Genomic DNA, 26,921 nt, shown 5'->3' with positions numbered 1-26,921 from the left:
TTAACAGTACAGGTAAATTGTGTCTCCATCTCCGAGACCTTAATTGTCTTTCCAAGGCCCTCGCCCTCACTACATCCAGGGCGTTTCAGTGGCAACAGAACGTTATCACTAACCTCTGAGTGCCGTGTAGAGCGACGCCGACGCCGCTTCCTCCTCGGAGCGGCCGCGAGCGCGGCAGCGTTAACTGTTGGGATCGAGTCTTCCTCCTCTGCCCACATCCTCGCCAGACAAGCGGCCGGAGACGTGAAGTCCTCGCGAGGGGGTGACGGTGAGCGGCCGGTCTGAAGCAGGGCGATAGGTGGGAGCTCCTCCTCGGGAATGAGCCAAGGCTTCCAACGGAGCTCCTCCTCCCGATAAGCCCGCAACACCTGCTGACGCTCATCGTCACCAAAATCTATGGCCTCCATCGCCTCCGTGTGCTGGTCAGTGCAGCTTGACTGTGGCGGAAACGAGGAAGCCGATCCACGGTGAGGCGATGGCTGAGTGGAAGTGGACCTCAGCGTTCCACCTCTCACAGCCTCTGGCTCATGAGGCAGCGGCGATGACACCCGTCCACGGGACGGAGGTGTGGGTGCTGAGGCGGCATTCAGGACCCTCTGGGCCAGCGCACGGGCACGAAGCTCCTCCTTAAGGGGGCCCAGGGAGTCAAACGCCTCGACAAGGTGGGGGAGCTGTCGCAACCGTGGCTCCCGCAACAAAACGGCGTCCACGGCCGCCAATCCCGTGGAAACCACACTTGGATCCGCGCATCCGATGATGCGATCCATAATGCGGCAGAGCCGGTTCAGCTCCTCCCCTACCTCCTCTGAAATGTCCGCTGAGTCCGACATGGTCGCGTCGTACTGTCACGGTCCGCTGTGACAGACCGTGTGGAGAGTGCGTGGAGGACTCAGGTGCGGACACGAGTGACACGGGAGTAAACTTTAAACAAAAGCGAGCCTTTTATTGTGGCTGGTAACGCAAGAGAAACAAACAAGAATAAGGGCAGCTCAAAAAGCAATAACTAAACAGAAACATAAACTGGGAATGAACTAAGGTAAGGCTATGAATACAACAGACCGGGCATGGAAACATGGAGGGTGGGAACACAGACGACGCGACACAGACTGTATGAAACACAGAGACTAAATACACATGAGGGATGATCAGGGGAAGTGGATGCACACGGGGAACACAGGTGACACTGATAATCATAACAAGACACGGCAGGAGTGAACGTAACACTGATGGGAGATGGGCAAAGTAAAACAGGAAGTACACAGAGGTTCAAACAGGAGGAGAGAGAGCACGGGGAGAACGCAGACATAACGGGCTGGGGAAAACATAGAATAAAACACAAAGAGAGACGAGGGCTCATAAATACACAGAGGGGCACACAGGGGGTAAGAGTCACGAAGGGAAAACACATAAGGAACAACGTAACAGATCAACCCAGGAAGCATGGCCTAAATAAAGAACAAAATACAAAAATACATGAAAACTAAGAATACTGGGCCCACATGGCCCAGGACCATGACACAAAACAATTACTCAGACTTTGTAGTTTCTCTATAGAAGGGATGTGCATGATTTCCAGATACTGAGATAGTCAGAAATCAAATGGTTTATGCAAATACACGTTGCATTAAACCTATATAAGAATAAAAGGCATGACCAGCAGACTCAAACAGAGCTTCTTCCCATGGGCCACCAGGCTACACAGTAACCACAATAAACTTTAAGCAGTCACTGAACATTGCCGACCCCTATGCAAAACCTTATTTATTTAGTGTTTTTATTTATGTTAGAATAAAAATTGTTTCTTGCTCTTTTATTCTAATAGCACAGCTCATCTGAACGCAGCGATTTGAGTGGAACGAATGTTTCAAATTCACATACATGCTCTGACTACACTTGTGTGACACGCCAAGAAACAGACAGATGATGCCTGGAAAATGCTGCCATTATTAGTTTCACAGCTGACATCTGGAGCTCAGATGAGTCCACACAAATGTGTTACTAACAGCTTAAAAGAGAGGAAGGAGAAATGTTATCGCATGTGTACGTGCAAGAGTCGGAAACGGGTGTGAAAAAGTTGCCACCATGAGGCATCCCTGCTGCCTCATGGTGGTGCTGGATGTGTGATGCTGCCTAAATCAAATACTGCAGGTTCAACAATTGCCAGTAGTGGTTGAGGGCAGTAACTGAGGCTGCCCTCTGTGGTAATCCCAGCGAGACTCTCTGATTAAAGGATTATTTCTGAAACTAATTTCAAAGGCTGGGATAGACCAGAGCAGCGCTTGGAGGAAAAAGAGTGGGAGGAATGAGAGAATGAGGATGGGGATGCATGCGAAACAGCCCTTAAACGTGTCGAAGAAGAGCACCGATAACTCTCTAAAAGCTTCCAGCACTGTCTTTCATTGGTATACATTACCAGGCTGGTGTTTTTCTAAGGCAGGATGCCTCAGACTAACAGAAAAACCCCTTTAAGGACAGAGGGAGGCTCTCACAGCCTAAAAAACACATCTTTAGTTTTTAGAGCTGCTCTAGAAAGCCATACAGTTACTTCCCAGAAGCCTCGATGGATATACATCTCCAGGGGGATCAACTCTCCCGGCATCATATTGCTCTGATTAAACAGAGAGAAGCCAGCGGACAGACAGATGGTAGCATGAAAAAGTAGGACTTCAAACATTCCAGGCAAATGCACTTTCTGTGCTCGGGCAGATCTTGAGTTTTCCTTTAAAGCTCATGATAACGACTTTTGATGGTGAGCGGCGGCTTTCACACAAGCGGCGAACGCGCCTGATGTTGTTTTATAGTGTGTGTGCGGTGAGGAAGATATCCGCTGTCTTTGAAACTAGTTCAGCTCAAAAGGAGGTCACTTCATTCTGAGACAGTGCAAGTGGGACTTTGGTGGATGTTCTGATTTGTCTGCTGCAAAGTGACAAAACCAACTAACATTTGCTCACTGTCAGTAAAATCCACTTTGAGCTCTGGACCGCAGCCTTGTTTTCTGGATCATTGCTATGGTAATACACACAATACATTCCCTCTGTGACTTTGCAGTACCGTTGCTGTTGACACATCTTCTCGGGCTCTCTGACCTTTATGATGTTCTAATTAAAGCAGAAAGAAGAACGTATTGTCAGCTGTGCTCGACAGCCTGTGCAATGAATACAGCTTCATTCTGCTCTCTGAAGGTGAATGGGCTTCTTTTATTAACAGAACGCCTTGGGTTGCTCCACTATGAAAACCAAGGTCCTCCTACAATGTGAGGAATCTTTGTTGCATGTCTCCACTCGATTTCTGTCATGTTTCTACTGTCAACCTCTCGACTGATTCCCAGCCCCCTCTGCGCACTGTAGGAGTGATTGGCACTTCACAGGTTCTCTGTGTCACCAGCATAAAACTGCTGGTCCACTTTCACTATTGTACATGTTGTGTGTCAGGTAGAATATCAGCAAGGTGGAGAAAAGTTACAGTGCTGTTAAAGTATTACTGATCTCTTATTTTTGCATTGTGGCGTGGGTGTGGTCTCTGGCCAGCTGCAGAGGAGGGGTGACGCAGTGAGCTCCCGGGGCGGCGCAGGGGCGGGGTGAACAGGTGTGCTGGGGATCTGTCAGTGACTGTCACTGTCAACATATAAAGAGAGACAATCACTGACAGATCCCCAGCACACCTGTTCACCCCGCCCCTGCGCCGCCCCGGGAGCTCACTGCGTCACCCCTCCTCTGCAGCTGGCCAGAGACCACACCCACGCCACATGCATATTTGTCACACGTTTCAGCTTTAATATTAGACAAAATATCATTTTAAAATTATGATTTCATTTATTAAGGGTGAAAACGTTACTGGTTGTGCCCTACCCTATCATGTGACCTTTTGAGGTCACCTGATGGAAGCTTAAGGTCTCTGAGAAGGCATCTCGAGACGGCATTGTAAGTGGCTGAGTTGGTGTCAGCCACCACCTCTGTTCAATGATGGTCGTTCACCTTTGGGATGGACATAGAAGTCCAGTCGCCTTCTTTTTAAGCTCTTATGACGACTTGTGTTTCAGATCAGATAACCCAAGTGAGCTTGAACTTCAGGGCATAAACTGATGGCCAGATATTCTCCTTCAGCATTTTCTGGTAGAGAGGATCCATCAGTCATGGCAAGTCATCCAGGTCGTGAGGAAGCTAAGCAGTCCCAGACCATCATACTACCACCACCATGCTTGACTGTGGGTAACATGTTCTTATGGTGCAATGTTGTGTTTACTGGGACTCAAACCTTCAAGAAGCACAGTACGATGGCACTAACCCGACAGGCTTAATGAAACTATATGTATAGTTTCCCCAGTGGGGTTGAATTTTCTTGCTTTAACTCCTCCACCTGGATAAGTACGTTCGGATGGTGGCAGCAGGTGTCCCGACATTGGTGACTGCTAGGCAGAGATGAGCAGTAACGTGTGTAGAAAATAGGTTTAAATGTTTAAAAAAATTCTTCAAGTCAGAGAATGTTGCATATAATTTAATTTTTGCGTGATGCATAAAGTTAAAAGATTAAAACTAATAAAACAAGTTTTAAAAAAGAGACTTTTCCATTTGATTACATTTTGTATGATAGATTATGCAGAAAAAGTAGAATTGGGCTGAAAGATCTATCGTTTTATCACCTATTCAGGCTGTAAATCGTGTTTTTAAAAAAGTAACTAAGTAATTAATTACTTTTGAAAATAAGTAATCAGTAAAGTAACCGGATTACTTTTGGGGGAAGTAATCAGTAATTAGTTACTGATTACTTTTTTCAAGTAACTTGACCAACACTGCTGCTAGGCCTCATCCACTACTCTGACTAATTTAACTAAATCTCTTTGGTGTGTTTGCACTGTTGGAGATTTTTCAATGGATTGTAAGACTAATGTTATTTCTTTCTGTGCAGTACACACCATCCAAAAAAGTTGCACTTTCATTTTGGTGGATGAAGTTCGAGTGTTTTATCAGTCCATTATATAGGCCCAATTTGCCAACACGTGTGTCTGTGCCATAAAAGATGGACATAGCTTCCGGGTGTGAAAGAAACAAACAAAAATGAAATAGTAGCAGCCAAAGCGCCAACAGTGAAGCTTAGAAATGGTTAATGTCACTGTGGATACATACAACAGGATTCTGCCTTGGAGGCAGATGGTAGCTTAGCACCATTGGCTTCTCAGCCAAGTGCATACACCAAATGTCTAAACCTGCAGTTCCTCTCATGCTTAGCAGGATTACTGTTGCAACAACACATCATCAGGCGGGTAAAATGAACCCGTCTCAGGTCTAAACCTGGGTCACTTTCTCTGCTATTGAGTAAACAATGCAAAGTTTGGTGAATTCTGCTTCACAGCCAAAACAGAAATCAACCCACTGAGTTGCTATGAGCGCTTAGACACCACAAGTCAGTTACCTCGGTGGGATCTTGTCTGACAGCTCCTGCTTAGAAATCAATAAGTCAAGACAATCATAAGGGCCCATGTTCACAGTCTGTATTCATACTAAAAAATTAAGATGAAGTAAGCTTTTGTCCTTCTTCTCTGCAGGAAGTGTTACATTCCTAATATAAACTATTCTTTAAAGAGCACCGACTGGTTTTGGAATTAGATTTCATTACTTCACAATATGTTCTTAGTGGATTACTTTTCCTTTTATTAAAACTGCTCCTTGTTAACTAAAATCACATCATGTTGCCGCTTAGATTCAACTTAATTATGTTTGGATTACATTCACATTGGGTCTCTCTTGTTAAGACATTTATTTATCGTCACAACAAAATGATAAATAATAAAACATTTCAAACTGTGCTCAGGAGAGACATCAGAGACAATTAATGTGAGGTAGGCTGCGCCAAGTGGAGAGAGATTGTTCATATGAGACAAGACAATCCCCTGCGTGCTCATAAAACCACAGAGTGTGTCTTCTTTCATTAAACTCCACAGAAGTGTTCACATGAAAAACTGTGTGTGTTCGCATTACGAGCACAAAGACTTGACCTTAAAAAAAAGCAGAGGACACACACACACACACACACACACACACACACACACACACACACACACACACAGTAGATGTTTGGGCCTAAAAAAACAAAACAAAAAAAACATGTCCAACTGCTCCAGATAGGATTAAAATCATTTGATAGCACATAATATTACACCATTTCATCTCCCACTAGGAAATAAATTTTGTATCCCAGGATAAGATCCTGATATTTAATCAGCATCAGCTTTGTACAGAATGTTTTCATTTGTTATCAGTTTTAAAGCCGATTTACTGTTAAAAATGCTTTTACTGCTCCTTAATTTAACCGTTATCGCTCCGTGCAGATTGCTCGGTGTTACTACACATTAAAGGTCACTCATTTTTGCGATGCACCAGCTATGTGTGAACACATCTCCTGGCGTGTAGGGGTGGGAAGACTGTGTGTGGGCAGCTGGACATCAATGCTGCTACACACACACGCCTGCACTGGCAGTATTTTCTCTCTCATTTGCAGCATCCTACAACCCCAGGTCCAAAAAAATACCAGAAGCTGCCGGTGCTACCCCTCAGCCTCGCAGTAGATAAACCCCGGGACAGGGTTACGACTACCCATCAACTTTTTACTGCTGAGGGGTAAGAAGTTGGGTTGTTTTTTCAAATGTAAATAAAAACAGATCTGTATCTGTAAATCTCATATAACATATTTAATTCACATTAGCTCCCTTTGAATTTGATGACTGCACGACATGACTAAAAAAGTTGGGACAGGGACAAAAAAAAAAAAAAAAAGGCTGGATAAGTAATTGATCAAAGGAGCTTGCAAAGAAAAGCGTCTGGACTTCTTTAAGTTGCTTGAAGACGTTTCACCTCTCATCCGAGAAGCTTCTTCAGTTCTAAGGTCAAATGGTGGAGAGTCCCAGATATAAACCTAGTGGGAGTGACCCCCCACAGAGGGACAAAAGGACCCCCTGATGATCCTCTAATTGCCTGAGCCAAGGTGGGAAACTGGGCGTGGGTCCCAATCAGCCAGAGTTTCGGGTGTGTTCGGGTTGATTGGGACCCACGCCCAGTTTCCCACCTTGGCTCAGGCAATTAGAGGATCATCAGGGGGTCCTTTTGTCCCTCTGTGGGGGGTCACTCCCACTAGGTTTATATCTGGGACTCTCCACCATTTGACCTTAGAACTGAAGAAGCTTCTCGGATGAGAGGTGAAACGTCTTCAAGCAACTTAAAGAAGTCCAGACGCTTTTCTTTGCAAGCTCCTTTGACTACGATGACCTGGATGACTGAGAACCTTCACAGACACAAGTAATTGATACTAAAAATAAACAGCTGGAGAAACATTTTGGAACTAATTAACTGGCAACAAGTCAGTGTGACATGACTGGGTATAAAAAGCATCTTAGAGAGGCAGCGTTTCTCAGGAGTAAAGATTTGGAGAGGATCACCAATAAAAAAAATAAAAAAAAACTTCTACAAATGTGAAATCATTTCACAGTAATGTTCCTGAGTGCAGAATTCTGTAGACCTAGAATAACTCATCATAATACCATCAAAAGATTCAGAGAATCTGGAGAAATCTCTGTTAGCAAGGGAGGAAGGCAAAAATCTGTATTTCGCACTAACGATCTTTGGTCAGCCATGATTCTGTCATGGAAATCACTGCAAGGGCTCAGGAACGCTTTCAGACCGTGCCATCCACAAACGCATCATGCAAAAAAAGGAGCCATATGTAAACATGCTACAGATACGCTCATCATTTAAAACGAACTGAGGCAAAGTGGAAAACTGTGCCGTGCTCAGACGACTGGAAATTTGAAATGAATTTTGGAAAACATGGATGTCCTCCGGAGTAAAGAGGAGAGAGATCATCTGGTTTGTTATCAGAACTCAATTCAAAAGCATGCATTGCTGATGGTATGGGGGTACATTAGTGCCTATGGAACTGACTGTTTATGCAGCTAGAAAGGGTCCATGAGTGCTGAAAGGTATATACTCACTCCCATCCAGATGATGTCTTTTTCAGGCTTTTGAGGCTCTATTACCACAGCAGGGCTTCATAGTAGAAGAGTCCGGGTGCTGAATTGGCCTGTCTGTGATTCAAACCTTTCACAAACTGAAAATGTTTGGTGCATCATGAAATAAAAAATACAACAAAGCAGCTGCTGAACAGCTAAAATCCTATATTAGACAAAAAAGTCCATCAGCTGGTCTCTTCAGTTTCCAGGCTGCTGTTAAAAGAACGGGGATGCTACACAGAGGTACACATGTCCCTGTCACAACTTTTTAGAGATTAATCATTCTGTTTTATTTTACATTGTCCCAGCCTTTTTCAAATTGGGCTTGTACTTCATCGACACAGCCTGAGGTAAGTCCTCATTAAAAAAAAGCCCTTGAGAGGTATGCTTGTTCTAAACAAAGCTAAGCTTGTCCTTGACCTGCGGACATGACTTATAAAAGCAGAGGTTTGCCCAGCCCGAAGCAGGCAAATGTCAGTCAGTTAAAGTCAAAGAGGTTGATCACAGCAGGCTATAACAGGGTGGCAGCTGTCACTCTCTTTAAGTATGAGTAAAGTTCATCATCTGTTGTCAATTATCTGTTAATATATTTCTGATAAATTAATACCCACCATTTAATTATTTTAGTTTTGATTACTGAAAGGAAGAAACTGGTCTTTGGAGAGACATCAGAAGGCCTTTAGCCTGCTAGCCTCAGTGTGGGTGTGAAACCGTTCCGGTGTGATTGACAACTAAGCTGGCAGGAGCATAGGTGTAAACTAACTTCCGCTACAAACTGTAGCTCACAAGCTGAGAACAGACAGAGGTTTGTTAGCACTGATACTGAAGGAACAAACCAACAGCAGCAGGAAGAGGAACCTTTCAAACAACTTCCTGCTATTCCACCAAATAAACCATGGTCCAAATAAAGCTTTATTAAACACAGTGGTTTAAAACTATTTGGATTTTTGCACGTTCAGCTGAACATATCACACCGGCTCCCTGTACTGCAAAGAATTAGCTTTAAAATACTATTATTAGCATTTAAAGCTCTTTAAGGAAGTGAAGAGAATTTGGTTGGAAACACAGGATTAGTTTTTATTACACCTTACAGTGGAGGGAGTGCCGCCACATGGGCGCCAACTGTTCACACATATTTTAACCACACAGGAAAATTCTAATATTTTGGGACAATATATGTTTTAAAGAAGGACCCAGGGTATGAAAACTTTAAAGGTGCCATTGTATTGTACCTTGGGCTAATAAAAGAAAGTGTTGTTAAAAAAATGAATGGTATATGTTAAAATATTACAAATTTTTGGTAAAAAAAAAAAAAAAAAAAAAAAAAGAAAGGAGACGGACAGAACTGGAGTAAACCTGATGCTTCCCATCTTAATGATGACCATGACTTTCACACCAAGATTTTACGGGGAAATGGATTTCCTATACCTGAGATGAAGAGGACGCTGGCTTCCTGCAACTTGGATGGTTATAGAAGTTTGGGACATTTGCGATCTCCCACGTGACCTTTTTCTTCTCTTTCTCTTGTAAAGATGTTAAGAGTTACTAATTTCCTCACTGAGTTATTATAGTTTTGTATTTTCTCATTTTCATTTTGTTTGACTTTTTGCTTTTATGTTTAGTTTACTTTAGTTTGTTTCCAGAACCGGTTTAAGTTTAGTTTCTCTTAGATTCAGTGTTAGTTTTAGTCATTTTAAATTATTACCATTAAATGGACAGCATATGTCAGAGGCAAGATTTAGGAAAATCAGTGCAGGTATTATGACCCACAGCCTTGTAGACATCCAAAGTCTCAATAAATGCATCCATCAAAACCTCATCAGACAAGTTGAAATAAGATTTATACCAAACTCACAAATACTAAAACTTCCTCTATATTTTTTCATTTCGGTTATCAAAGTTCACAAAATGATTTTTCACATCAAGTTTTACTTTTTAGTTTAATTGTAGCTACCTATTATAGCCTTGATTCCTGACCTACCACCAGGAAACTATATACTTTGAGCGTCAGTGTCCGCAGCCCCATCGCCATGTTGGACCCTTGTGCATTTTGGTTGATTAAAGAAAGAAGACACACCGACAGCCACAGCGTTGGAGCAAAAGTTGAACTATTCAAATAAGAGTGCCTTGAGCGAAGTTAGCAAACAAAAAGCAAAAACTTGAGTATGGTATCGTTTGGCACCAAGGACTTTGAATGCTGTCAACTTTAAACTTTACAGGATTTGTATAGGAAACCTATGAAGTTTGCATTCGCACAGCCAACTATGGCAACTAACCATAACTAGGCAAACAATTGCGTCACTAAACAGTCATCTTGTCCTGGAAAATTACCTTCCCTAACCTAGGCATTAAGAACTACAACTATCCCCAGTTGCTACTGTGCTAATTCTTTAATTGCACTCACCTGAACTAGAAAGCTGACTACTTGGACAGAAAGTACACAAAGAAATCCTGACAAACGCTTATTGTTTGTCAGATCATTGTGTTACAAAGACTCCTAAAGGGGCCACAACCACATTGAGAGGTCCAGTTGAGGTCATTGAATGAGCTGAGGTGATACCTTCGGGGAGATAGTGGCTTAATCGGTACATCTCTCACACCCCTAATAATGAAAAAGCCTCAATACAATACAAGGAAAGTAATTTAAAATTCACCCCAACACTGTTGTCAACCATTTTGGCCATTCAGGGAACGGCATTTCTGGGACTTCAGCGCCAGCAGATGCACAAAATAAGGGTATTCTTCCTCCTACAGTTGTTATAGCAGTCCAGAAACACCTGTTTGTCTTAATTAAGCGTTATGGGGAATTCACTGTCTTGTTGCTAATGCACAAAAAGCAGAAAATGGTTGAATGTTTAATGGCTTTCGTTTTATTGCACATGAAAAACAGCTATCTGACTAAAGGATTTACTGATACAAACAAAATTAGACCGCAAGTCCTCAAGAATGAAGAAAATAATGCTTCTTCTCAGTGCCAGTTAATTAGATAAATATCATCTTGATTAATACATTGATTTAAAAAAAAAACATCAAAATTTTTTTGTAAATTCCCAGTATAATGGGCCTGAACCACTGCAAGGCATCTACAAAGCCCTGGTTTTTCACCAGTAGGCTACATTTACTGCAAAACTTTAAGAAGAAGACAAGTTCAGTTGTCAATTAAAACAGGAATCATTGCAATGAAATCCATGTGAAGTCAAACTTTGGCTTTGACATTATACTCTGACGCATTTACGCCAAACATATTGTGGCGTTATATAATAACTGAGGCGCAGGCAGTCCTAAACTGTAAAGGTTAGTGCTAAATAAAGGTTAGGAAAGAAGAGAACTGTCTGTGATGTGAGGCAGGTGATTTGTGGCTATCAGACGCTCGTCATGGAGTCATACAGTACATGTGCACAGCGGCTCGTCACACGTTGTGGTTTATCCTTTAATAAAGCCGTCAACGGCAGCTCCTCTCTCACCGCCCACTCTTCTATAACAGTGTGTGTGCTTGTGTGCAGGAGGAAGCCGGATCCTGCCCCCTGGTTCTTTACAGCTGTGGGAGACGTTTCTGTTTAATGAGGTATAGAAAGGCTTTCCCCTCAATTACTATCTATCAGCTGCGTGTGTGTGTGTGTGAGAGAGAGAAGGGGTTATTTAACTCCCCCTCTTCCTGCTCTTCAAGTCATCATCAATTCATCAACATTCAGCACAAACTGACAGTGATGACTGCTGCCCACTTTCTTTATTCCGGAAAAGCTAAATTGTGCCCGATGAGGCCAGATTTACATTTATTTTCGTTTTAGACAGTTATTAGACAAAGGACAGTACTTAACAGTTCATGGACGATAACAAATTTATAATTTAAAGTATTGTAATCTAGCAAGGACTCAATTTGAGGGAATTCCTTCAAAGGATCAAATGTGTGCAAATACACATGAAAACAATCAGGTGCAAACAGATCATTTCATTTGCTCTAAAAACAAAATAATCTCTTCACTGGAAATGTATGGTTGCTTAACTGTGCTACATGTAGTAACAAGAAAGAGATCAGCGGGCAGACAGCTCACCCGGAGCGTTGTGCAGAGAAACTGTCTTCAGTCGATAATCTCCTGGCAAACATGAGCATTTATTTAGGATCCTAGTTTCAACTGGTCAACTGTTCAGACCGTATGCTCTCCTAGGGAGATACAAGTCACATCATTGGCCTCTGAACACTGAGCCATCATATACACTTCGTGACATCTGAGCAATAATCAGATGTATCTCCAGCCACTTCTTCTGCAGACTGAAGTTAGCTACCTGCATTGAGGTCCTCAGAGTAGCCCTCCAGATCCCAGAGCAGAAAAAGGCAATCACCAATAGATGGAGTCCAAAATGATGGAGACAGACTCAGCAAGCTGACCTACCTCTAGGGCAGGGGTGTCCAACTCCAGGCCTCCAGGGGCGGTGTCCTGCAGGTTTTAGATATCACCCTGGGTGAAAACACCTGAATCAAATGATTAGTTCATTACCAGGCCTCTGGAGAACTTCAAGACATGTTTAGGAGGTAATGTAGCCTTTTAAATCAGCTGTGTTGGATTAAATACACATCTAAAACCTGCAGGATACCGGCCCTTGAGGCCCAGAGTTGGACACCCCTGATCTAGGGAAACACTAGAAGAGAAGAACTGTGTGACTCTGGTTAAGGTGGTTTGCTTCCCAGATCCTCCAGAATAAAGCTGCATATGAAATCTTTGTGAGTGTGGGGTTTAGTTATATTAGAAAAGCACCTTATATGCTGTACATAACAGTCTATTAACTATTTAACTGGAGTTAGCTAGTTTTCAGTGATTAAACTTTCAAAATAAGAACTAGGGGCTATACCAAAAACAAATTGCATCGCTGTTTTAAACATTGGTGGGTGCAGTGTGTTTTAAAGTACCACATTACAATAGTCACATTACATTTTTCAGTTGGTATTGTAATGATTTACTGTACTACATTCAGTAAATACATTAAAGTAATTATGAAGTTCTTCAGTTATCTTAACAGCAGGCCAAGAAAAGTATCAAAACTTGTCCTTTCCGTACTGGGCAGTCAACACAGAGCCAAGAACCTCAAGGGATGACACAGCCAAATGTCTGCTGACCCCAGCCCAGCAGCCAGAGCCTGATCTTCAACTGGTAACAAAGGTGGTGACCAAGTGATGTAGACTCTGCTCCTACCTTTTTGTTTTTTACAGTAGAAATTTTGAGCAATACCCCTGCACAAAAAAGTGTGTTTATGAAAGTAGTAGAAGTAGAAAAGTGCTATATAAGAACCAGTACAATTTACCATTTACCAGTTTTGGAAGATGAAAGGATAAAAATGTATCCTAACCCTGTAAAACTAAGTTCATCATATATGATACATGAGTTTTTGATGCCTCTACATCATCAGTGTGATTTTTTTTATCCTTTAAAAACCTGATGTAGACACATGCAGTGCTACTGCGAACAATAAAATGCACAAAAATGCTGTAATTAGAAAAAAAATCAATAACCATTCCTGTTTCAAAAAATTTGAATTTTCAGGGAATTATTTCATGGTTCAGGCTTTACAGAGCTGAAATTTACTTGCGTGGTGTATGTTTAAAATGCTTGGGTGACCCGCCCAAGTAAATTATATGAGTAAGGAAACACTGCTGGCTTATTTCAATATATTTAGTTGAATAATTATCACCAGCTTAAGGCTCTGTCAGCAGCTCCACCCGCTCCAAGCTAAATGATACTTGATACTTATATCTGTGTGTAATTCTATTTAAGCAGATAGTGTGCAGGATTTTCCTTAGTTAACCACAGCCTCGCGTTTAATAATAGTGCAGCACATCAGGGTTTTTTTTTTTTACTGCTGTCTGATAGAAATGAAGTAAACATCAGCAGCTGATTATTTTTGTTTAGTATCTCTACTTATATAAAGATACTGAATACTAAATTACAGGTTCCAAATTATAGTTTGGACACATTTCTGGACAAGAGTAGTTTAAAAAAGCAACTTTACAAATATTACCCAGTCTGTTTGTGTGTGTGTGTTTCCCGCTAATATCTGTAGATATTTCAACAAATGTATCAATTATCTACAAAAATCACATATTGTGAAAGCCCCCAATAAACACTCAGATTTAGCACTATGCTGGTTTCCATGAACAGGATGACCTGGGATGGAGTTGAATTCTGGGACTGAATTGTTAGTGTTGGTGTGTGGATGGATGGTACATCTCAAAGTAACACACGCATGAATGTCTCAGAAGAATAATGCATTGTAATGAGATGAAGTCATCCACTTTACCTGTCAGTGGTTTTAGTGTTGTGGCTGATGGGTGTACGCACCAGCATAATGCCATCCACGTACATTTCAAATCAAACTGTGTTTAGAGAGAGTAAACCGCAACCTCTTCTTTTCAGATGTGACTCCCAGCTGCCTGGAGGAAAATGGATTAATACACACACACAAGCTCTGTCCACACCTCCAATCACGTTCTAGCACACCAAGTGCTTCACCCACCCCCTATTAACGCACACATTCACACGCAGAGGGGATCTCTCTCTTTTTGCACAAGTCTATTATTAGCTGTTCAACCCAGAGACAAACTAATGACACGTTGGGATGAATCACCAGAGCTGCTGCCTCCGACTATCATTACACTCACAGCAGAGCTACTGTAGAGACATCCATGTAGGATGCTGGCCACCACAAATATAAACACACTCATACCATTAGTCTGCTTCAACTGCTACAGCTTCTCGTCCATTAGCGTCCGAAGCCCACGTGTCTGCAGGTACAAATCTAGATTCAGCAAATACCCACTGTTTTATTTCATATCAAATCCATCTGAGGATTTAACCTCATTACTGTGTCGATGGCTTGACAGATTCATATCCTAAAATTTTTTGTCAATAACCCCTGCAAAGCTTTTTAGCATCTCTCAGCCTCAATGCTCAGACCGATCAGGTATCAGCCAAACTCCACACTCAGCACATATTCTCTGTAAATATCTTCATTACATTACAGTTCAGTTACATGATCAGTCAGTTCTAACAGCCACAGCAGAGCCTCCTGTTACCGTGCATTAAAATTATCCAGGCAGTGAGGTATATAAACAGCTTCCATCTGGGAAAGGAGATTTCTTTTGCATTGCAGAGAAAAATAAGAGGCGCGCATGCACCATAAGAAGTTCAAATCCGCCCCAAGGCCTTTCTTGATTCCTCTCCCCATTGTCCTATAAAATTAAGCCTAAACAATTTTAACTGTTTTACAGTGCTTTGCTCATAAATTTTTCTTAAACTAGTTTCGGGTGACCTGTTCCAAAGGGTCATCGTCTTCTGATGACCAATACCATCACCAACAGGTTGGCAGAGGAAGCACAGGTAGGCATGCTACCTCAGGCCTAGAGACTGGTCACCAATGGTCACGAGCTGCTGGTGGAAAAATTGTTTGAAAGACCTCCTTGCAATAATTTTGGTCACTAGCAGGTTGCCACGGGCAATGATTTGTCTACAACCCCCTGCTAGTTATTGTCCAAGCAGTACTGAAACTCTGAAAAGTGCGACTCGAATGGAAATCGCCTACAAAATAAGTCAAGCCTATTCTAACACGTTATGGCGGAACTTTTACTTTGAAGGCAAATGTCCTCTATTTCTGGTTTTCAAGTAAAGAGAATTCAGTCAAACAAATCGCATGGAGGTCTTTGATGCAGCACAATCTTTAGCGTTTGACGGCAACCTCAAAATAATTCACTCACAAACCAAATGGGGACTACGTATTTTTCCCTTGTGACCAGATGATCATTCAAACCGGACTCTGCCTAAGGTTGTGCTTCCAACCCTTCATGTTTGCCCCGAACAACACTGCTCTCTCTCAGCAGCACATACGTGTGCTGACACTGTTGCCTCACAGTAAGAAGGTTCCCGGTTTGAGGAGTTTGCATGTTCTCCATGTGCCTGCGTGGCTTCCTCCCAGGTTATCTCGGGATTCTAATGTGGCTGTGAATGTGAGGAAGATAAAGAGCTTAAAGCATAGAGAATAAAGTGCAGTATGACTGTATAGCTAGATGTAGTCTAAATTGCTTTGAGGAGTCACTAAGACTAGAAAACCTCTATAAATTAGAGAGATGAGAGACGTCTTTGCATGGTTACCTGTTCTTTGCACGATTTAGCCTGCCGTGATAAGTGGACGGATATCAGCCGAGCATCTTAAATGGTATCAACTTATAGCATCTCCCTTGCTCTTTACTTTTTTCATTTTAGATCTCGAGATCTACAAGCATTAATCATATCTGGAGATGGCTACATGAAACTACAGCGAGGCAGACTCAACTTGTTATCAGTCCTGTTATAATAATAATGTTAAACTGATGAGTTAGCAGGGAAATGAGCAAATTGCCCATCACCTCGACCCCGTGAGGACGTTGTCCATTCACACAAACCCAATTTAAACCATAAGGTGATGATTATCACATACATACCATGACATACATAAAGAAACATACATGACATACAAAAAAAACAAGATTCAAGAGAGCCCAAATTATATCACAGCACAATACAACCCATTGATCTCATTTAAGAGGAAAGATAGCTGCTACATATATTAACACAGCTACTTTTGGCTGCTTATTTGGTTAGCACTGGGGATAACCCCATGGAAATGTAAAAGAGGAACTCAGGGTCAGAAAAATAGTTTTTCCGGTTCTACCCATTATTCCAAACAGCCAGAGCAGGAAGCTGTTTTCAGCTTTCCTTCCCCGCGTCCCTTTACGCTCATTTAATTCTTTTACTGCATCCCTATAAAAGCAAATGACCAAGACCCTGTGTTAAACTGAAAAGGGATTTTATGTTATAGTTAATGTTTATTTATTTATTTTGCAAAGTAAACTATAAAACTCGGCTCCACATTCTGCTATAAAATGTCCTTCCCACTGATCTGAACACACTGTCCTCAGACAACCAGAAATTAAGGACATGCCAACTCAAACAAGTAAAACTAAGGAGCTAAATAATACAGTGAGAGTGGACCAGGCATACTGATTGGCCATGTTGTTGTCTGAAGCACTGTTATCAAACTTCACATACAAAGACGCTTGATTGAAACATGATTAATCTGCTGCTGTTCCTGCCTGCTGTACTCAGACTGACCATTGTTACTCTAAGCAAGAGGATACCTGGGTTGCTACAATGATAAGTGCTGTAAATTATGTAAAAAAACAAAAACAAATAATACACGCAGCTAATACTTCTGCATTTCCACTCGCAGCCTTAATGCACAAAGAGCCCAGCTTTAAGAGCTTGCAGCCAAGGTTAATGGGCGCTTAAGTGATACATTAGATCGTGTATCGGGTCTGAATTGGAGGTGATACGTGATCTATGTGTTGCCTGTTTCTCCTGTACCTGCAGGACTGCCTCCAGCCTAATACTGAGGGAGCTCATTTTACATGTTAAAACACTTTAAACCAGACGCCACTTAAATCTGCAAGATCGGCTGCTAAAGTGATGAACTTTCCTGGTTGGATTCAAGTAAAATAACAGATTTTAAACAAGTTGAGGAAACAACACTGACACATCATCCACTTTTTAGTTTGAGCTGTAAGTTTTTCTGATCCCTTTGCAAATGTGATTCACTCTCTTTTTTGCTATAATTTTGGTTTCAACCATCTCATAACGCGTTCTGTTCATTTTGATCTGATGAAAGTTTAGACAGTTTTTGTGTTAATTCCCGATATAAAATGGAAGGACCTACTTCTGGGACTGAAAAGTGAGGCTTTAACCTGAACTCTTTCCCTTCAGGCGGAAACTTCTCTGGCTGTAAACGGTTGTATGGAAATCTATGGGAAACCGACCCTTTAGCTCCGTTGATCTATGAGCTTATAGTCTCAGTCATTAGTTTTAAGTATTATTCAACACAAGATGATGTTTTTTCTGTCAATTATTGTCCCAATATGGTCAAAAATTAAGATACAATGGAGATGACACTGGAGAAAATGCTCTGCTCAGGCTCATACACTGCAGGGCTCTAGTTTTAATAGAAAACTACATCATGAAAACTGTGACGTTTCACCGAATCTGTTTTGTGCAGCCAAAATATTTCTGGCAGAAAACGCTCATCTCTAGGCTTCAAAACGGGACTTCAGAAACCGATTGGAGTGAGGTCACAGTAGCTATGTCCCATCTTTTATACTGTCTCTGTCAACTACTGCTACCGTCTTCAAGCACAAGCGCTTTTTATCATTTTGCTAGTGCGATAAAACAGTCAAACTGGAGCCCTGCAGCGTGCATGCTGCTCATTTCATTTTCAATATTTATCATATTTGGCTTGTTGTCGTCCCAGCAATAGTATGGTTTGATGTGTATCTATGTGTATTTTTCTAGTTTTTTACCATCTCTGATATACAGCTTGTTTTTGTTGGTTTGTTCAGAGGCCGTGCTCTCTTGCAAGAACTCTCCTTGAGGCACAACTTCTGAGAGTGAGCACCCACTCGTCACTGCATGTGAGAAAAACAGTGAGACGGATATTATTGTTTCCAACTTTCTCCCTGACTGATTATTTTACTTGTAAATATTGCCAAATGGTCTGGACAGAACGAGTTTAAGAGCTTTTCTCTGAAAACAGCTGCAGCAGCCCAACACAGCACAATGTGAGCAATAAGAGCGACATAAAACATACCTAAATCACATAAAACTGAGCCGAAAATCAGATTCATCCAATCATTCACTGATTCAACCCATTCAGTGCACAGTAATTTAAAAATGTAGTGAAACATTGGGGTTTAAACATCTTCTCTGCTAAGTCTAACTAGTTATAATAATAAGTTCATTGAGGTTTGGGGGGGAAATTGTGGATTTTATTGAAGCAAACCCGAGTAGCATGTGAATCTGAAATAGTAAATGAAAGGTCGTCTCTACAGTTAAATGTTTTATTGACCCATCCATCAACCCGGGCTGCTTCACACGTCCAACTGTTAGTAAATTTTATGGCTCTGCAGTAAATTACTCCCACTTCTGCTCCCAACTGACCAGCGTCATGGCTTCTAAACATATAGTTTTGCTCCGCTGGCTGAAATGACTGATGCTTTTGTTTATCTTGGAGAGCCGATCTGGGATATTCATGTTTCCCAGAAGACGAGTCCTCTGGGTTTTTGGGAACCAACTGGCTTTTCCTTAAGCAGTATATATTAATTAATAATTTAACGCCTCCAACATTTTGCCTTGGGTATATAAGATGGGAGAAATAAATGGCCCTGTTTGACCTTCATACAGTAGCTCCTCAAATCTGTCTCCCTTGAAAATATAGTGTTACATGGAGAGTGGCCAATGAGTGATTCATTGCCTCTAACAAGCCAAATGTACAACAAAGTGCCTCTGCCAGAAAACAGAGACAGTGGGATATTTTACAAAGTAAGCCTGTGCATTGAGCTGCAGTTATTTTGGTAGGCTTGGCTAAAGGATGCTTCACACATCCAGATTGGACGGACTCTTATTTTTAAAATGACTGCCACAACTTTAGCTTTTCACTCGAATCCGATCAGCAGTAACTCTCACACGATGAATCACACAGAGCTGCGCAAAAATATTACTACAGTACATATAAAACACCCACATCTTGCAGCCATGCTTCTGCCTTGTTTCACCTTCACACCTGTTTCAGAGGGCATGAAGTTTCCGAGGGCTGTAGTAAAACGAAGTTCAAGCAATAACAGCATCTAAGACTAATATCATTCTCCAAATGGCCTAGTTCACTGTTATATTACCATTTATATATTACAGATGAACAAACATGCTGTGTGGCAGTTGGCTAAAATGTTTTTTCACACCTACTTTTACTTTTTGGTTTAGCTTTAGTTATAAAAACACAGTCTTATGTAATAATCTTGATGTGCAGCAATTATTTTGCATTATTATTGATAGTATTTTAATTCATTTATATCATCAAAGAATTATTACAAAGTTAAGAAACAGATAAAGAGGCAATGTGGAATACCTTTTGATTAAAGATTGGGATATTTTCCAGGGTTGTCTTAAGCAAGGTGCCTGAATTGGTAACTAGTCCACTGAAAGATTAGGTGTGCTACTTTTTACTAGTAAGCTGTCGGGTTAAAGATCAACTAATGTCCAATTTCATCACATCAGACATTTGTACTTTCATATGCAGCTCTGTCAGCTCTGAAATCGGTTGAATACAACCAAGAATGTATGAACTAACAGTCACTTCTATAGAAACCCATCAGATTCAAACTCTTGCTTCGGGCCTCAACTTTCTGCTTCCTTGGAGTGGTTTGGCACCAGGTGGTGAGGGTGGAAGCTCACGTTCACCCAGCTGAAAGCTCAGACTTGTGAGTCAGAGCAAAGTCACACATCTTTGGATTAAAGTATGAAGCGCATTAGCGAGTAGACTCCTAATGTGCAGTATGAACTGGAGGAATCATCACAGAAAACCAAACCTGTTTTAGTGTCCATATGGGCAGCTAGATAAAATATATGATGTGTGATTTCGGGCTTTCCAAGACTAAAGATAAGCATGCTGAAATTTTCCTGGCAATGTCTTTGGTCGCTCATACGATCAAAGATGGCTGCTGTTGATCCACTAACCAGCCAAGCAATAGGAAACGTGCATATCTACAGTGCAAATCTGAAATTTTAACAAAGATTGTGTGATGTCTCCTCCCTGTGTATTCCACCTCTGTATTATCACGATGCAGGAGGGAGGATAGTGCAGACGTGCATCTCCGTAGGTGATATCATCGTACAGGCGACATGTTTTGTCGTATCCAGGTTTATAAAGTACACGAAGCACAGTGTGAAGTGCAGTGACTGCTTAAGGCCTCAATCACAGTAGAGGAAAAAATAGATCATCAACCTCCGTGTGACCACAAAAAAAACATGGTTGGTGAGCGATTGCATTTAAATGGTTTCCCAGACGTTGAGGTTGTGAAGCTCCCTCAACGTCTTGTCGAAGGTAAGTGTGCAACAAGCTTGGAGTAAACTTGGGTTGTGTTCCCTTTTGTGACTTTAGCTGAACCCGGCAACACCAAGAGATTTTGAGACTTGTGCTGTAATGTTGAGAAAAATTCTACTTTTTGAGTTTTCAAATATGTTGCTAAATTTAAAAATTCTGGCCGCTTTTGAAGTTCTACACAAAACTAAGGGAGAAGCTGATCGTTGTGGGGAGTGATCACGTGGTCCAATAATCACCTTGGCTGTTTTGTTTTATTAATAAGTATAAGGCAAAACTGCTGCTTAGATTAAAATTTGATTAATTGCACAGTTTTACTAAAGGCTAATCAAAACTCTGTAAGCCCACCTTATGGTTGATCAGTTGCTGAAAGATCAGGCTGTGAAGCGTTGAAACAGTGGGTTAAAAAAAAAATATATATATATCTGCAATACAGTCCCAATCACTTGTTTGTGATTGGATCGTGAGCGACAATCTTTAAACATTACAGCTTTCACTAGATTAGCATTCACTGTGGGTATCAAAGTATCACGAAAAGATGGAAGTGTGATGTGACATTGCAAAAGATGAATGTAGATGAACGGTTAAAAAAGTGGCATCATGAAGCCTCAAACTTAGTATTTTCACTATCGTCATCTTGATATTTGATACAAAATGTGACGAAAGGATCAGTCCGAAGGGAAAACAAAGACACTGCATTCTCATTGGCTGGATTTTTATGCTGGATGATCCTCCTTTCTAACTCTAATAATAACTATATTTTACAAAATTGACTTCATGTTTTAATCTATGACCTTAAACTAGTGATTGGGCCTAGGAAGTCATCAGGACGGCATTTACTGAGGTCATGGATCATAGGAGCCCACAGTCAATTTCCCATAGACTTCTATAATCTGGACTTCTTTTTGGAACCACATGAGTCGCCCCCTGTTGGTCATTATAAATACTGATTTAAGGTTAAAGGCACTTCTATCTTTCATGCTTTCTTTGGTTATTGTGGAGGTTTCTCAAATACAGAAGACATTAAAAAAAAAGCTCAATAAATTTAGAGTGGGTAGTAGCTAATTCCTCCTCTATTGTGCATCTCAGTTTGGAAACCTTTACACTCAGTGGTTATGTATTGTACCTGCTAATAACTTGTTAGCTCCTGCTCTTTGAATATTTAAAACCATCAGGCACAGGCACGCCAGCCGATGCAGCTGCTCCTAAAGAGCATGAGTTAAACAGAAAAATCTACAGGTTTTTTCATACTGTTCCCACTCTTTGTCCTTTGGGGTTAACCTGCATGTGAAGACAGGGAGAGGGAGGAGGTGGCAAGCTGCGCTAGATGTTAAGTGCTGAACGGTCAGTGACCTTGTATCCGCCAGCCAAACAAACCTGGACATTGCGATAGAGACAGCGTGAATGTGCGGTGACACTGATCTGGATGTGGCTGCTGCTGCAACAGGTTAAATACGCTCTGCAGAAAGCCCCTGTGAGCACTCCGGGCTGTGCGTGAGTTTATCTTCACCACAGCTGGAAGAGCATGCATGCAGACCGGTCGGTGCAGTCATTTTCAACATGCAACCATGCAGTCCCCTTGCCACTCGGTGCCCTAGATGAGTCCTTCCACCCTCTTCTTCCCAGCACAGTTTCTGCACCTATTTTGGATTCAAAAACCAGGCCAGGCAGCAGAGCTCAGGGCAGCCGTACATTTCTGTCTCAGCTTTACCGTTCATGCCAAGTTTGTTCGTGCCTCAGAAGCTGGATTGTTACTAATTTAACTGAGCAGCTGTTAAAAGCGTGCATGTTAGAGAAGAGTCCACTCATAAACATATCTGTACTTTGCTTCTTTTCCTTTCGCAATGGGATTGAGGTTGAGGTAAACAGCACACATCTGTTAAATGTCACTGATATAAATGTGGTAATCTCAGTCTGCGGCCATTCATTCAGTCTGCGACTTGGATTTTAGAGCGTAACGATTCAGGCTAATAACGTAACCGGTGGGTTATTTTTAGCCCGTGAAGATGCGCTCAGCAGTGATGGCGATGGCTTCCTCCTCCTCCTACACCACAATGACGTCGTGCTGTTACGCAAAACCAGGGGTTCACCTTTTGTGGACCTACAGCTCCGACGTAAATTTCTGGCACAAAACAGGCGCAAGTGCGCAAATAAAACACGCAGAACAACACGAACACATTCCGAGGCGAGGCGGCTTTTAACTTCTGCTTTAGCTTTAATTCCGCATCTGTAACGGCACTTGTCTAAACTTGATGCTGGCACACCCTGGTATGCCCAGAAGCAGGCGGCTGGCCGCCCGGGAGGGCAGCAGGCTCCGGGCATCCCGCTTCATCCTGCTCTGGACCCAGTCGGGGTCGCAGCTCCGCTCACCTGGCGCAGCTCTCCACAAAGTAGAAACCCACATTTCAAAAGCATGGCCACTGACATTATCTGACTATACAGAGACACGGAAATGACAGCATGCCACGAACAAAAAGTGGACACTTAACTATTTGTAGAGGTGCTGGAGACACAGGTCGAGGCATTCCCCCTCCACTTCGTCCTCAGACACCAGGTCCGACAAGGGGCGCATCGGCAGCGGGTCGCCCTCCTGCAGAGGCATCCTCATCTCCCGAATAAAGAGCTCCAAGAACCGTCGGAAGGTTTTCTCCTCTGCTGCGGCCATCATTTCTCATTCCTGGACAGACAGAGACAGCTCCGCCCGTCAGTACACTAACTTGCCGGGCTAAGAAGAGAAGAGTCAGTACACTAACCGAACTAGTTGGACTGACAGTGCAGTACCATACTACCTGAATAAATGTGTACTACCGGAGGAGCAGGGCCGTGGACTACCGGCGCGTCTGAAAGCAGCGGACCCGACTGGATGAGCGGACCGTGGCCTCTACGGTTACACTACAGGACGAGCTGTCACAAGCTGGACTGAGCCCCCATTCAGAGCAGAGCGGGAGCGCGCGCCGTGTTATCAGGGATTTCGGATGATCAGAGGGCGGTGACGTCAGAGAGACGACGCCAAAGCGGGGTCGCGAGCGCGCACGCAACGTTGCCTCCTGACGTCCCGAGACCTTTCTGAAGACATGCCATCACGATGAAGGTGATAGGTGTTTAAAGTAAACACGAGTGGAGGAAGGAATTCAGATATTTAACTCGAGTACAACAGTACTAACATATCACAGTCAGAATGGATTCACTACATATATATATATACACACACACAGAGCACTTTATTACAGCTTATACAGAGAACTTTATTATACTATTTAAATGTAGTAGTTTTTATGTGTTTTCATTTTGTGAGTTAGTTTTAGTGCTTTTTTTAAATATAACTTTTTCTTAGGTTGTAGTATTCTTGCAGTATTTTTGGGAACAGTACTATGACTATGTTTCAATTTACAGAATTATTAATATATTTTGAGGAGAGCACGATGGCGTCGTCATTAGCACTCTGCACTCCGCACACAGCAAGAATGTCCTGGGGTTTGGATCCACCATCTGGCCGTGGCCTGTCTGTGTGGAGTTTCTGTGCGTGTGGGTTCTCTCCGGGTACTCCGCCTTTCTCCCACAGTCCAAAGATATGCAGTTAGTGAGGTTAGGTTAACTGGTGGTTCTAATAGGTGTGAATGTGAGTGTGACTGGTTGTCTGTCTTTCTGTGTTAGCCCTAGAGACTGAAACGATATACTGTATATATCCACTTGATAAAGAAAATAGCAGGACTGATAAGAGCATGTATTTTACTAAACACTGATACCTCAAACAGGAGTTATGACTTAGTTTTTTTATCTGGATTTGAACAAACTGTTTCAAAGTCTTAAATAACTAATACTTGTCTACTTACTTTATTTCCTTTCCCCATGAACACACATCTGGCTAAAGTCCGGAATTCCCAGATGATTTCCCTCTTAGCGATAATTTTGGATTAATTTACTTACAGAGTACATTTCCATGGAGAGAATAGCAGCTTACAGAGCTTAGGAGAAATGTTATAACGGTCAGAAGTGATGTACATGATCACAAGTTGCAGGTATAACCTCAATGTCACAGCACACCCAGCCATACACAGAACACAAGCACACACATCTCTACACAGTATATTTTGCATTTTGCAGCCTACATTAGCTTCATTCATATTCATTAAGAATTAAGGCAGTTCTGAAGGCGAAAGGGGCGTTCAAATCAATACTTGCAGAGTGTGCTTAATAAAGTGGCCATGAGTGTATATCCAGATAATTACACAGCTGTCTATTTGTCTATATATATAAAATTGATCAATTCGAGTAGAATAAAAAACAGAACATTAATGAATATGTTATTTCATCTGAAAGTGTATTTTAGGTCAATCCACTCATCATTGATAACACTTTTTTTTTTTCATTGATAACACTAAAAACACATTTTTCCAAAGTAAACAAAAAACATCAAAATTTCAGTACAAGAAAAAACCTCATTGCATTTATGTGACAGCTGCTGTCGCTTAAAGATATTAACAGTTAAATGCAAAACAAAAGCAGAGCTAAAACATGAGACTTACTAAAGAAAAAACTTAGAACAAAACTTTAATGATTGTTTATGTTAACTACTTAAAATGGGCAGTTTAATTTTTTAAATTTGTATTATTTTTTTTTTACAAATTAAAATTTCAGTCTCACATCATTCTTACGGTTTATATTTTGACAGTATGGTTTTGCTTTACTTTTATTTTTTTTATTTATTTATTTTTACATCTGAATTAATATTTATGTCAATTAAGGTTATTCTAATTAACTAAAACTAAAAAAATAACACTAAAACCACGTATGAAAATAAAAAACACACGCAAAGAAAACTGTTTAGTTAATGGAAAATAGTAATTAATTTGAAAAAGAAATTAGAAAAAAGGAAACAAAAACAACTGAAAGCACATCTTGTTATTATCAAAATAACTCAAATTAAATTAAAATTTTTTTTTTTTTAATTTAGTCTTTGGTCACTAACAGCACTAGGAGAGTTTGCGGTGAATGTTTAATAAGACTGGGATGTCTATTTTCTATTTAACTTCTTAAGTCTTAGGATCCCACAAAGAGCATCCGTACAATGATAAAGAAAACCTAAACTACTGAAAAACTGTTGTGACGAATAAGTACGAATCAGGTGGGCTTAACATCTTAGACTTTTCTACTTTAAATAACACTTTCAAAATTAATTGGGCTAAACATTTTCTTAAAAACCCTACCTCTGTCTGGAACTTTATACCATATCATATTTTCTCTTGTTTTGGTGGCTTTAATTTTATTTTAAATTGTAATTACAATGTTGAGAAACTCCCTGTAAAGCTTTCATCCTTCCATAAGCAAGTCCTCTTAGCGTGGACCCTCATTTATAAACACAACTTCTCACCTCACAAATACCTTATCTGGAACAACAGAGATATTTTATATAAAAATAAATCACTTTTCCTGGTCCAAAATGGGATCCTATTGGTGGCTCAGCTGGTTAACAAAGAGGGACAACTACTTACTTACAACGACTTTATTGCACTATATAATTTTCCAATCAGTGTTCAGGAATTCTCAATGGTGCTTGGTGCCATACCGTCAGGGACTTTAATGTTATATAAAAACACTGACAGCTCAATATCTACCTCAGTCACTCTCCCTGATCCAGCTGAGTCACCAATAGGAAAAATCTGCTTTTCACAGGAACTTGGTAACAGCAATAAGAGAATACGTAGTTTATTCCAAGAAGATATCGTCTCTCTCCCATATATAATATCTTATTGGAACCGATATGTTCCAGATATCAAGTGGAAGACAGTCTGGATGATCCCCCATAAATATTTGATTGTAAATAAGGTGAAAGAAGTCTCATTTAAAATTCTACATAAATGTTATCCAGCCAGTCACTACATGGTAAAATTTAAAAGGGACATAATTGTACTTTCTGTGGGGATCATCCAGAAACTGTGACACATCTTTTTTGGTACTGTTCTCTTACACAGAG

The 26,921-nt window shown here is 41.3% G+C and overlaps 1 protein-coding gene across 4 annotated transcripts in view; it reads right to left on the bottom strand.

The window, feature by feature from the left end:
- ppm1e (protein phosphatase, Mg2+/Mn2+ dependent, 1E) overlaps positions 1-23,926 on the bottom strand; it is a 67,864-nt gene extending 43,938 nt beyond the window's left edge. Inside the window, exons 1-2 of one of the 4 annotated variants that reach the window (XM_004561803.3) lie at positions 23,737-23,926; positions 23,437-23,624 (exon numbers count right to left, since the gene is read on the bottom strand). In XM_004561803.3, coding sequence (XP_004561860.1) covers positions 23,437-23,615 — 179 coding nt within the window. In that variant the 5' untranslated portion in view covers positions 23,616-23,624; positions 23,737-23,926. Of the gene's footprint in view, positions 1-12,283; positions 13,399-23,436; positions 23,673-23,736 lie in introns of those variants that run through there. The other 3 variants (XM_004561805.3, XM_004561804.3, XM_076889387.1) reach the window with 3 other exon arrangements.
- Positions 23,927-26,921: the final 2,995 nt, after the last annotated feature.

The sequence above is a fragment of the Maylandia zebra genome, linkage group LG10 (assembly GCF_041146795.1).
Source record: "Maylandia zebra isolate NMK-2024a linkage group LG10, Mzebra_GT3a, whole genome shotgun sequence".
Classification (NCBI taxonomy): Eukaryota; Metazoa; Chordata; class Actinopteri; order Cichliformes; family Cichlidae; genus Maylandia; species Maylandia zebra.
This window is presented reverse-complemented; position numbering and strand designations above follow the sequence as displayed.